We start from the raw sequence: 12,893 nt of genomic DNA on the forward strand, positions 1-12,893 counted from the left end.
TTTTTGTATTTTCAGTTGTATCAGTATTTAGCCTAACTCAAGCCACACAGGGCAAAGGAGTCCCCCTCCATTTGCTTGCTCAAACTCCCTTCTGCCACTGGCTTGTTTTGGTGAGTTCTTTCCATCTGGCTCAGTTCCCTGCTGCAGTTCACAGCATCACCTGTACTGCCTGTTGCTTATCACACCAGGTGCTGCGAGACAGGGAAAAAACAGGAAGCCTTGGAAACTCTTTAGATCAGTGTTTCTGCTGAACCTTGTAGCAGGACCCCACAACCAACACATGTTCAGTGCAATTACAGAAGTAACTGAAAACCTGCATCAAAAAAGAATCCTCAACCTACAAATAACAGAAGTTACAGAGGTGTTAGCACTGACAGATGGTTGTGAATCCAGCTAGCACTAACAACCAATTCTCCCTCATGCAAAACGTGAGCACACAAAACAATACCAGGCTGTGGTGACTGACTGCATGCTAATAACAGCCCCAACTAAGCTCTGCATGTTATAAAAAAGGTATGGCACATATCATTTTACTTATGAAATGTTTGTGGGAAACCGTACCTCTTCTTGATAGTGATGGGTCAACCTCAACACCTCTCTCATATGGAGTACCACCATTTAATAGCAGCTCATACATTCTGTGAAGGAAGAGCAGCACAGTAAAACAATGTATGGATATGTGAACACAGCACAACTGCTCTCTGAGAAAGAAAGAAACCTGCTATCTCAAATAAAAACCTGACGGTGTTTGAGGTTATGACTGGTATTCGATGTGAAATGACTACACCTCATTACTAAGCAGCCAAACCTCAGATGATAAATTTAAAACTTGTACCATATTGGGAAACTAGCTGATTATTTGAAAAGAAATTAGCAGCAATGATACCAATATTTTCCTTGTATGCAAACTATCAGCTGGTTCATTCAAGTGTTTCTGAGGAATCACTGCTGAAGCATCAAATTTTAGATGCAGAAGATTTTAAATGTTTAATAATAATGTAATCACGGTTTTGTCAAGAATAAGTCAGTGTTGAAGTAACCATGTGATTTCACTCTGCAGAGACTGTGTTTGATTCAATGGAACAGAAAACACTAGAGACCAGATTTAGAAGAGTTATAGAGGCTAATACTCACATATTAGATTGGACTACACCTGCCCATATCAACACCTGCCCACATTAGATATGAACTTCACTCCTAACCTAAAATATATGTATATGCATACATACAGAGAGATGGAAAACATCATAAACTTACTTGGAAGGAACAGGCATTCCATCAGAAGTAAAAAGCTTCTGAAATGCCCAGCCACAGCTTAGCTCTTGTCGTTCACCTGTTGACTACAAAACAAAAGAGGAATGTCAACCTGAGCAGCTGAACCAGACGTTCTACCAGTCAGCAGAAAAGCTATGGTGAAGCTGATCACTCACATAAAGCCAAGAAAAACACACTGAAGGAAAATCTACATGCATCAAATACTAGAAAGCTTTACTACCAAGCACTGGGAAATGGAGCAGATCCTGTGTGCCAAGCCACCCATTTCCAGCTCTATCCCAGATCAGCTGCATGACCCTGAGAGTACCATTTTACCTTTCAGGATCTCAACTTGAATAAATACCAAGTGAAGGCAAAGACAGTTTCCTTCTTTTTAAGGTGGTCTGATAAGATGAAACAGAGAGAAAGCACCAGAGCACTCCTAACAGGTAGGAACCTGCACATAGTCCTTTGTTTAACTTCATTTTGCAAACAGAAGCTGGTAACTGTATATAACCTTGATTATTCAAATTTGCATAAGAGGGGCTATTATCTCTGGTAGGACTCCATGAACCACCACTGAACGTGTTGTTCATCACCAGCACTCACAGCATCCAGCTCCCTGCACATTTACACTCTACTTATCTTCCAGTGGAACAGTTCTGCATTCCTACCATGCTTGCTATCAGCCCCTTCCCTCCGTGTTGCCACAGGGACATCTGCATCCTAGGTTCATACAAGTGTTAATGAAAGAGAAAATACAGCAGTACCTCTTCTGTAAATTCGGTCTTTTCAGAATTCTCTTTTTCAAAATTATTCAGAACTCTGCCCATCATGTGATACCCAAATCACTGCAATGATTTTCCCTTTCACTCAACAATTGCTTGACTGCCACAGTTCATCTGAGGAAGATGGTGGCAACCATGAAAATGCAAATGTTTCAAAAGAGGCAGCAAAATTTGACTCAATCTTGTAGACAAAGCAGGTGAGATCTTTCAGAAGAGGACCTCCTCCACAAAGGCACTGTTTCCTTCAAACAGTAGTGTTCCCTATCCCCCTTTCTATTCATTCTTATGGAAAATATGGTGTAGCCAACCATTGTAATTTCAGAAGCATCTCTTAAAAGGATAGAAGGATATATCTGTATCACTTACAGAAACCAGTGTTCTATTTAAACAGTTAACATCTTAGTTTCCAAATTACACACACACACACACACACAACAAAAAGCCAACAACAAAACCAATAACACAGGAGTGAAAAGAGAACTGGTTCTTTGTGATCACATTACACAAAAGTCTTCAGCAGAAACTATTTCAGCATAAGAAAAACCACACTTATGTTCTGTAGTCAGAAAGCCTTTTATTCTCTTATTGACTAGAACTAAATTTTCTCCAAACCAACTCTCTCTCCTCACTCCAGATGCCAAAATATAGACAATTCTGCAATAGCAAGAAAAGAAAAACCAAAGAAAAGAAGAACTTCCATTTGGATACCACAGTCTTCTGTTGAGATACTGCAGCTTACCATGGAAAACAGGACAGCTGATTTGCTTTATAAACGTGCTTGGAATGATTTGTTCTGCAACTTTATACACTTACGTTGCGAATGTAAGTGATGCCAAGTTCAAATAGTAAACCAATGTCCGAAGATAAGGAATTGGACCTGACAAAACAGTCACCATCCAGTAAGCTGGGTAAAATGCCTGTTACCTTTACAGAGGGGGAAGAAATAATAACGTACATATTAAAAAAAAAGAAAGCCAAAGTCACCTCTGATTTCTAAAGGCAATTAAACACATCACTCATTTACATAAGATCTCAGACCCAACCCCATTACATATAAAGGAAAACAAGAAGTAGAGAACCAATTTCAGTTTAAACCATTGCTCTATTTATTCTTTACGTTGCCATTTACCACAGCTATGCTACATTTTTTGTGCTGACAAGATATCAAAGAATTTCCAAAGTCAAAAAGCAGTGAATTCTCTCTGAGAACACAGTAACAACTGAGGTAAAACACATGAACAGTTTGGCTGTGAATGCAGCTTTGCACAACACCCAAAATATGGGACAGGGCATGTGCTCTTTTCAAAGGAAAAGCAAAAGCTCATAGGCAACAAATGAACACCACGTAGTGTGCACCTGGCAACAACTCAAAGTTAACCAGTGCCACTGACTGGATCACCAGTTCCTCCCCCTACTTCTCCTTCCACTCAACTCTTTTCTCCAAAGTATTTTTGACTTAAAGGCTTAGGTTGAATTGCTGCACTTCAGCAAGTCCTTTCTGCATGTTTATTTTGGTCACAATAGATGTTCTTTCAACAAGAATATCAGAAGTAATAGACATGGCCAAATAAGAAGCTGCAAACAGACACAGTAAATAGTTATTGGTTGTCTCACGCCCTGAGCAAGATACCTACCCGTGGAGAAAAGGTCCACATTTGAGGGTTTTTAGGTTGCCACGTAGCTCTCACTGTATGAATGTTACTCAGCACCTAAAACATGACAGTGGGGAAAAATGCTAAAACAAGTTTTTCTGGAAAGCTATTCAACTTTTTGAAAATGCAGTATTATCCAAAGTTGATCCAAGGTTCTGCATGCCACAAAGAAAATCACACTTGCTCTTCAACTTCATCATATGTCTCTACAACTCCAGAGGAAGGCAGAATCATCCAACCATTCCTGCTTCCAGTGCACCAGGAATAGTTCCTTTGACCCATTAACACTCAGTGCAGCAGAAGGAAATCCAATGCTGACAATCTGGTAGTTTATCTTACGAAAAGCACACAGGCATGTGGAGGAACAGTGGCAGGTGTGGAAATAGAATCACAGAATGGCTTAGGTTGGAATGGGCCTCAAAGCCCCCCAGCCCCAACCCCTGCCATGGGCTGGCTGCCCCCCACCAGCTCAGGCTGCCCAGGTCCCATCCAACCTGGCCTTGGGCACCTCCAGGGATGGGGCACACACAGCTCTGGGCAGCACTGCCAGGGCCTCACTGCCCTCTGAGTTAAAAGTCTGAGCATGACCCTGCCCCAACTATTCCCGGGCCCATCAGAGAGGACAGAGCAGCCCAAACAGGGCTCACCTCCACAAACACAAAGGTACAAAGAAGCACAACAGCAGGTGGAAGAACCAAAACTGTGGATGCACAGAAACGAAGCCCCCACCCCAGCCCCACCCAGGGCTGTCCAGGAGCTGGGTGTGACAAGATGAGTCAACAAGAGGGACTCTCAGTATCATAGCCAAAAAGGGGTGCTGCTTAGGGCTGGGAAGCCCTACAGCATGCAAGGGAGAACATGTTGGGACTGCAGGTGACTTATGTGATGTTCAGAGGAGGAACCATGGCAGAAAGAAGACTGAGGTGGTTTGTGGAATACGAAGAGTGGGACATTAGAGGGGTAAGGGGATAAAGCGGTGTGCTTGTGAGCAGGCTGGTATGCATGCCTGGCCATGCCCTGCCCATGATCAGTGCAGTTTGTCCTGTCTTCTCACTCAATTCCATTTCTCACTCTTTTTGTTTCTGCATGAATAGGCTCTCTGTTTTGTGTGCATATGCACGGAGGCCCAGGTTTCAGCAAACAGGCAGCCCACAAATTGCAGGAAAACTACATTTTCTGCACCTGGAGAGAATGAGGGTATGATGTCAGTGTGCTGTTTCAAGCCAGACTAATTGGCAAGCAGGTCAAGCAGCCTGGGAGCCAGGTCTGAGTGTATGTCTCTGAGACAACTGGAGGAGATGGCTACCAGAGGGACCAGAGCATGGTGTACACCTCACCAAGACCTTTGTTGATAATCAAACTCACCCGATTGCCATCGAACAGACAGAGTCGAACGTGTCTACTGAGAACCTGAATGCTGGCTGCTGGGAGAGGAATCGTTTTACAGCTACATAAAGTTACAATCAGGGATACTCGAGTTGGTATAGGATAGATCTGAAATACAGGCAACAGAAGGAGTAAATCTAGAGGTTCTTTCTGCACGTGGTTATCATTATGTGCTTATTTACTGAATTGACTGACAGTAGTGACCACTGGACTGACCCACAAAACTAGCATAGTATTGGTGGCAGCAGCAGCATTTCTTCATACACCTTTACACCTCTCCTAAGATTGCTACAAATAATTTAGTGTGACAGGTACAAGGTCCTGTCAGAAAGGAATGCTGTCACGGGGCTCTTCACCAAGTATTTCAGGTGACAATTATATTTTTGGGCTATTGTTTTTCCAGTGGTGTTTTATAAATAGTTATTCTAAAAATGGTGTGAATCAAGAGATAATCATTAGTCAGAATGACAAAGAACCATGACAAAGACAAACTGGTGGTTTCACAGCAACCAGTAGACATTCAAGACATTCATGGTATAAGAATTCAACTAACCACCTGTGCAACCCAAATAAGGAACCACAAGCTTAAGACAAAGCATAATTCTTAAGAAATACCCAACATGGCAACCTGTACTGATTTTTTTTTATCAGAGTGTAATAACAACTATTGCCTAAAGAATCTAGGTTGACAATGAAGAACTCTATAACTATTTTACAGCAAAATTGATCTACTAATATGAAACATTTTTTTTAAGTTGCTAGCAACTCACATCTACAGATGTCATCATTTCTCTTGAACCAAAAGCATCACAGCTTTCTTATCAGTAATACTCACAGTATTTTTTCAGAATCCCACACCAAATCTTTAAAAGCCAGCTGGGATGGAGTAAGTTTAGGCTGCAAGAAGTAACTTGCTCTGAACTGATTACCTAAAACAAATGCCATTAAGATAGATAGACAGATATCTTAAAAGTCTTTTATGATCTTTATTGCCACAAAATCAATAATGCCCAAAATTCAGATGTGGCTAAGGTCCATTTAAATATTTGACAATACTAAAGAGTAGATCTACTACAAGTACCCTCTAAAATGGGAAGAGCTATTTGGAAAAGTGTTCTGCAGTATTTCATTTTAGAATCATTGTAATTTTTTTTTTTGTCGATTAAGCTACTGACTAGAAACAGTTTTAAATGAAAAGATTTAAAAAATGAGATGTGTAGTATCTTTTGAAGTCTCTTCAGAGAATATCTATGAGAAAAAGGGAGGAAGGCTATTAAAATTCATAATTTTCTGCAATGTCAATGTCAAGAGTCTTCCAAAGTGGAAAATGTTTGAGATCATCAGGAAACTTGTCATTGCCTTCATGTGCTCAGGATTTCACTCAGATAGATTAAATTTGGAAAAAAAAACCCAACACTTTTAATACATTATTTAACTGGCCAAATATAGCCTGAACAGATTACCAACGACTATAAAGCAATGCAGATTTTATCCCAGTTACTACTCTGTTGGACTAAAAAAACTCACTAGAGACAACTGCAGTGCAGTTGCTGTGAGAAGACCTTACCTTGTTCTAAGAGCTGGGAAAGCGTGGATAGACGGAATCCTGCAGGAACAGCTCCCATGGTTGCCAACATCTCTACTGTGTCACTCTATGACAAAACAAGTGGCTATTTGTGTTCCTGCCATTCAACAGCTAATCTGATTCTAATTTACAGCTCATACACAACCACTACCAAAGCCCTGAAGTATCAGCCACCTAACTCTACTTTGAAGCTGGTTTGATCCAATCCAAGGAATGACTTTTACTTTGTGTTGTGTATGATCCCAGACAGACTTTTTTTTTACTAAACTCCCCTTCCATTACAATGCAGCATTGGTGCAGCCTGTTAACAAAATAAAATCACACCCATGAAAAAGAACTGGTGATTAATTAAAAACAGTGGTCCATACTATGAGACACGGTGCATAGTAAAAGTCAAATCTTGTCTAAAAAATAATTAACATTATGGTAGATTACATTGCAATGTAGGAGATACTCCTACCTCTGTGATAGCTTTTCTTACAGCACTCCAGTGAGAGTCTGTTCTGGAAGAAAAAAGAAATATTTTTCTTTCAGAACATGTTATTGTCACGTGGACAAAAATCTGAACGCTAAATACATGTTTGCTACAGTGTCTTGTAAGCTGAAACATAAGCTGACAAATGACCCAACCATATTTTAAGTTTGAGGCAAAAAGAAAAAAAAAAACAACACCAGAAAAAAAAACAACCACCCAAACTCTCAAAAGATCCTACCAAAGTAAAATTGTGCCTGCAAATTGAAGTTTGTAGAACTGAGAAAAAACTGCTGGCTCAGGTTCAACTTGCTGCCAGCCAGAACCCCAGATCTCTTTCTAGGGGCTGCTCCTCGTCCCCCAGTCTGTACAAAGAGTGCTGCCCCATCCCAGGTGCAGAACCAGCATCTGCCTTTCTTCACGCAGATGGTGATCACCCTTAAATTTGTCAAGATCTTGGGGCAAGGGCTCTCTACCCTCAAGGGGACCAATACTCCTCCCAGTTAAGCATCATCCACAAATTTACTTAATATCATGTCCATGTTCCTCTGGAGGAGCAGAAGACTTTGGTTTGGACAGGAAGAAGAGCTGAAGTTCAGCATGAAAGCCCATTCCATCTGCTCCATTAGAACTTTTTGTCAAGACAGGACAATAAACCATTTAAAAAGACAGTACAAAATAATAATATAAAAGTAAAACCATTCAGCACCTCTCCATTTTTGCTTCTTTAGAGTCTGCCCGGGGACTCCAGTGTCCCTTCTCACTCTCCCCAGTGTGGAATGGCTTTGCCCTGTGGGGTGGGGTCCCCACCTAAGCCTCAGTGAGGCCCGGGCTCTTGGCAGCCCAGGGCAGGCTGCAGGCCGGGCCTTTGCTCAGCACTGGACAAAGAAGGCCAAGGGATGGAGGACAGCAGAGGTACCCCCAGCTCTCACTGCAGGGCAGCACCGTGGGATGGGAAAGACCTGGTGGTTGCTATGAAGATGACAGCTGGCCAACTTCATACTTATTTGCCTTTGCATCATTCCATTTACCTTCTTTTAATTTCAGTTCCATCTGCTGTTTCATCCACCACTTCTATGTGTTCATCACTTTCCTCTTGGCTTTCTTCATCTTCATTATGGACCTGTAATTCAGATTCAGAAAGGACAAGTGCTGGCTTTTTTCACAGTTCTGTTCTTAAAAATGTCTTCTCCAAGCACAGCACATGTGAATGGCTTAGAAGAGAAGACTTTCTGTCTGTAAAAACTGTCACTGCACAACACTGCCCTTAGTTCTGCACCTAAAGCAACAGATTGGAGGATTCCTACAAAAGCACTCTAAGGCAAAAAGGTTAGCTACTCAACAAATCCTATGTTCTGAAAAGCACTGTTCCACAGTGTGAAGCTCAGCCAAATTGTGTCCCCACATTTACCTGTCCATCACAGCTGTCCACTGGATACATACCCAAGAATAAACATACTAACACAAGTAAGCCATTAAAAAAAAGGGTGGAGGAAACAAAACTTGAAAAATCAATTTCTGAAAGGGTCTTTTCACGTCAAATCACAACATAATCCAGCTTTTATGGATTCATACGAATCATGAAAAGCAAGTATTAGTCCACTACAGCTTGGAGCCTTCAGAGCTGATCTTTAGTGGCAAAGATTATGGCAGTAAGATACTGCTGTGTGCACATGTAAGCACTGTGACCAATTTCATGCAGCTAGATGATGATTAATGTACAGAACATTACAGAGGTGAGACTAGAACAGAAGAAGGTCGCAGCACACTAACCGCAAGATAGGTTCTAGGCACGAGGCCTCTCTCCCCTTTTGAGTTCTCAGCTACCCACCAGCCATCCGCCTTCTTATCATGTATAAGCAGGACTTCACCTTTCTTTGCCGTTGGGATAGAAGGAGAAAAAAGACAACCAAGTATTTCAATATGATGCCAAACACACTATGAACAACACTTCCATTTTTCCCCACAGGTCGCAGACTAGAACTACAGACTCTGGTGCTACAGAAAGAGGCAAGAGAACACTGAGCTCCAGTAAGGGAAATGCAGACTGGGGAAAGCCTTTCTTCCCAAATCCTTCTGCATCCCAAAAGCATAGGATTTAATTATTGCTACTGCTTAATCAAGAATGACCTGCAGTACCAACATGGCAATAAATTTTTTGCAGAGACCTACTTACCGTAAATGTGAGGTCCCCTTCCTGCTGTGCATTAAAGTTTCCCACTGCAATGCATTCTTTAACATCAGGATCATCCAACAATTTATCCTCATCTTCCTCATCTGCTTCTTCACTTTCTTCTTCCTCACTACTTTCTCCATTGTCATCAGAACTCTCATCCTCTTCTTTATCTTTGTCTTCTCTTCGAGGATCTTTCTGATGTCCCTCATTCCTACCCAAAATAAATCAAACTTTTCATTGAGTTTTAATTTTTAATAAATCTTTTTGAAATTGCTGTAAAAGCCTTACAACGTGGGTTTCCCTGTGTTATCCAGGTACAAAAACCTCATTGTAATCCCTGGCCTGACCTGAAATGGCATTTCATCCCTAAGAATACAGACCACAGTACAACCTGCATCATATTACAGCCATTAACCAAAATCCTCAGAAAGCTGCAGCAAGGCTTTCTTGACTTCATTAATAAAACAAGGCCCAGAAAAGCCAGCTCTTCTGCAATTTTTTAATAGCTAATAAGGAGGATAAGCAGACTTTGAGGGTCCTTTCCAGTGCTGCATGTACGATTCTGTTGAAGTACAGATGTTTTGTTTGGATTACTTACACCGTGTCATTTGTAGCCACGTTACCCTGATCCAAGATATGATCAAGTTTCTGCAGCTGCTGGGATAACTTTAGCAATAGCTTTTCTTCTTCTTCTTTCCTCTGGTTATAATTCCCCACCGGTGCAGGCTCATCAGCCTGAGAAAGGAAAATACAACAAATTTAAAGTTTCCCTATAAAGATAGCTTTACAGACACATCTCATGAGTTCTGATATTCCAGGGCAGTGATGACTCCCTACTTAGTGATATTTTTCTTGCCTTTTGCTTCAACAAGATGAAATTCCATGGTATATTTTCAATCTACATTCTCCTCTCCCAGTACAATGGAGTGGGTTGATAAACATCTTTAAATATATTGGGTCAATAAAGATTGTAATGCACATAACAAAGCATTAAAAATATGTTTTTAGATAGTACAAATGAATCTCAGAGATCCCACAGGTTATGCAGTGCTAGGCATTACTTTCGTCCTGAGGAGGTTATTTTATTATTGAAGGAGGTTAGCATTCTCTAAATATTTACCACAATGTGTTAAGGAGAAAACCATTAACAAGTCTCTATACCTACTTTTGTCAAACTGTGAAGAGTATTTGTATTCTCATCCACCAGTTTCTGCAGCTGCAAACATCTGCATTGAAAGCAAGACAGGCAGACAGCATTATCTTAAATCTGATTGACAGGACATTGAAATCATGCAAAATCACCGAAACTGTATATTTAGATGCCCATACCTTCTCACAGCTGTATGCACACAAAGCTTTACAAAAAATACCAATATAATCCCAAAGAGTACTTCATAAACCAAGTGTTTATTGTCTCCTTAGAAGCGGCGTTTTAACAAAACTCAAAAGCAGCAGCAACAACAGATTTGGAGCAGAGGGATAAAAGAGACCATCTCCTGGCTCTGACAAGTTCTTGGTGACAATTATTCACAAGAATCCCTGAGGAACAAAGGGAATGCGCAGCTTAACTGCTTATTACCTGTGATGTGCAAGTTCCCACTTAAAACAACTTCAGCCTTGAGGAATTCAAACAGCCTATGTGTTTACTAATGCTACATCACCTCACAGGCACCCACCATCCGTACTCAAACCGAGCACTGGGCAGGGTGCTGAAGGTGCCCATTGCTGCTGCCCTAGCCTAGTGCTACTTGGGGGGAAGGTAGGAGTGCCACTGCACCATGCAAGTTCCTCAGCATCGAACCCCTTCTTTCCATAATTCCCAAAAGATCAGGTATCACTGCATTAAATAGAGGCTCTGCTGACTTTCCAGGCTGAACCTCAGCAAAAGACGTGGTTCAGTGTCCTGGCATAGCACAAGTTTAGGCAGGTGATGAGTGGTGTCCCCCTGGGGACTTTGTTTGGACGTGTACTTCAACATCTTTATCAGTGACACTGACAGTGAGATTGAGTGCGCCCTCAGCAAGTTTGCTGATAACATCAAGCTGAGTGGGTAATGGATGGCATGCAGGGGGACCTGGACAGGCTTGAGAGGTGGGCCTGTGCGAACCAAACAAGGCCAAGTACAAGGTGTTGTTACTTGGGACAGGGCAATCCCAAGTATGTGCACAGACTGAGAGAAGAAGTCAATGAGAACAACCCTGTGGAAAAGGACTTGGGAGTCCAGGTAGATGAAAAGCTGGACATGAGCCAGCGGTGCACGCTTGCAGCCCACAAGGTAAAGAGTCCTGGACTGCATCAACAGAGAGGTGGCAGCAGGGAGAGGATTGTCTCCTCTCTGCTCTGCCCTCCTGAGGCCCCAGCTGCAGTACTGCATCCAGGCCTGGGGCCCCCAGCACAAGAAGGATGCGGAGATGTTGGAGTGGGTCCAGAGAAGGGCCACAAGATGATCAGGGGTCTGAAGCACTTCTCTTTTGAAGAAAGGCTGAAGGAGATGAGCTTATTCAGCTTGGAGAAGAGAAGGCTGCAGGGAGACCTCACTGCGGTGTTACTGTGCCTCAAGGGAACTCATAAGCAGGAGCGGAAACAACTTTTTACAGTCTGATAGCATTAGGACACAGAGGAAAGGCTTTAAAGTAAAAGAGGGGAATTTCAGGTTAGGTGTTAAAGCAAATTTTCCACTCAGAGGCTGTGAGACTGACACAGGCTGCCCAGAGAACTGAGCATGCCTCATCCCTGGTGGTGCCCACAGTTGGATGGAGCCCTGGGCAGCCAGATCAGGTGGGGGCAGCCAGCTCACGGCAGGGGGTTGGAGCTCAGTGATCGTTAAGGTCCCTTCAAGCCATCTCCAGCACTGAGCCCGTGCACGACCGCTGCTCACGCCGCCGACTCTCCGGGCTGTGGGTGAGGCCGCGACCCGCGCTCCGCAGGCACCGCCTCACCTTTGCCTCAGGGCCTCTCGCCGCCCGACGGCCGCGCCCGCGCTCTCTACCCGCAGCGCCTCCACCTGCAACACACGAGAAGCGCCGTCAGCTGCCAGAAAGGACTCCCCGGCGGCGGAGCGGCTCCCGGTGCGGTACCTGTGCCCGCAGCTCCCGGCTCCGTCGCTGCACTCGCTGCAACGGGCCGCGCGCCCGCCGCCCCGTCATGGTCGCTAGGCAACGGGCGGCGCGGCGCACGGGGATGACGTCACTTCCGGGAGCGCCGCGCGCGCTGGGCACAGATCCCACGCGGTGCAGGAACGCAGAGCGCGGGGCGCAGGAACGCAGTGCGAGTCCAACGTACAAACACCGATTTAATGTTCCCGTTCCGCCGCAGCGCGCCGCTCGGTCACCCCCGCGCGGTCTGTCCCACTCGCGTTCTGTCACGCCGAGATCCGTCGCTCGTTACGCATGTCCCCGTGCCGTGTCCTCACCGATCGGAGCGACGAGGCTGCGGTGCGATCGGTTCCGGCCGGTGGATCGGCGGCGGTCCGGGGCATCGCCGAGCGGCGGAGACGCAGCGCTCCGATGCACGGCGACGACGAGAGCAGGGCGGCTCACGCGGGGAAAGAACGGGAGCGGAGGGAAGGACGGCGGTGCCG

General features: G+C 43.9%; 1 protein-coding gene across 1 annotated transcript; it reads right to left on the minus strand.

The window, feature by feature from the left end:
- On the minus strand, positions 1 to 12,887 carry NPHP1 (nephrocystin 1). Its single transcript, XM_010706388.2, is given in 15 exon segments — positions 1 to 638; positions 1,258 to 1,340; positions 2,856 to 2,966; positions 3,677 to 3,751; positions 5,060 to 5,188; positions 5,912 to 6,009; positions 6,648 to 6,732; positions 7,126 to 7,168; positions 8,169 to 8,260; positions 8,911 to 9,012; positions 9,314 to 9,524; positions 9,912 to 10,048; positions 10,479 to 10,539; positions 12,253 to 12,317; positions 12,391 to 12,887. Coding segments are annotated over 15 exon segments (1,497 nt in total). The 5' UTR covers positions 12,460 to 12,887; the 3' UTR covers positions 1 to 502.
- Positions 12,888 to 12,893: the final 6 nt, after the last annotated feature.

The sequence above is a fragment of the Meleagris gallopavo genome, chromosome 2, assembly GCF_000146605.3.
Source record: "Meleagris gallopavo isolate NT-WF06-2002-E0010 breed Aviagen turkey brand Nicholas breeding stock chromosome 2, Turkey_5.1, whole genome shotgun sequence".
In the NCBI taxonomy this organism is placed as follows: Eukaryota; Metazoa; Chordata; class Aves; order Galliformes; family Phasianidae; genus Meleagris; species Meleagris gallopavo.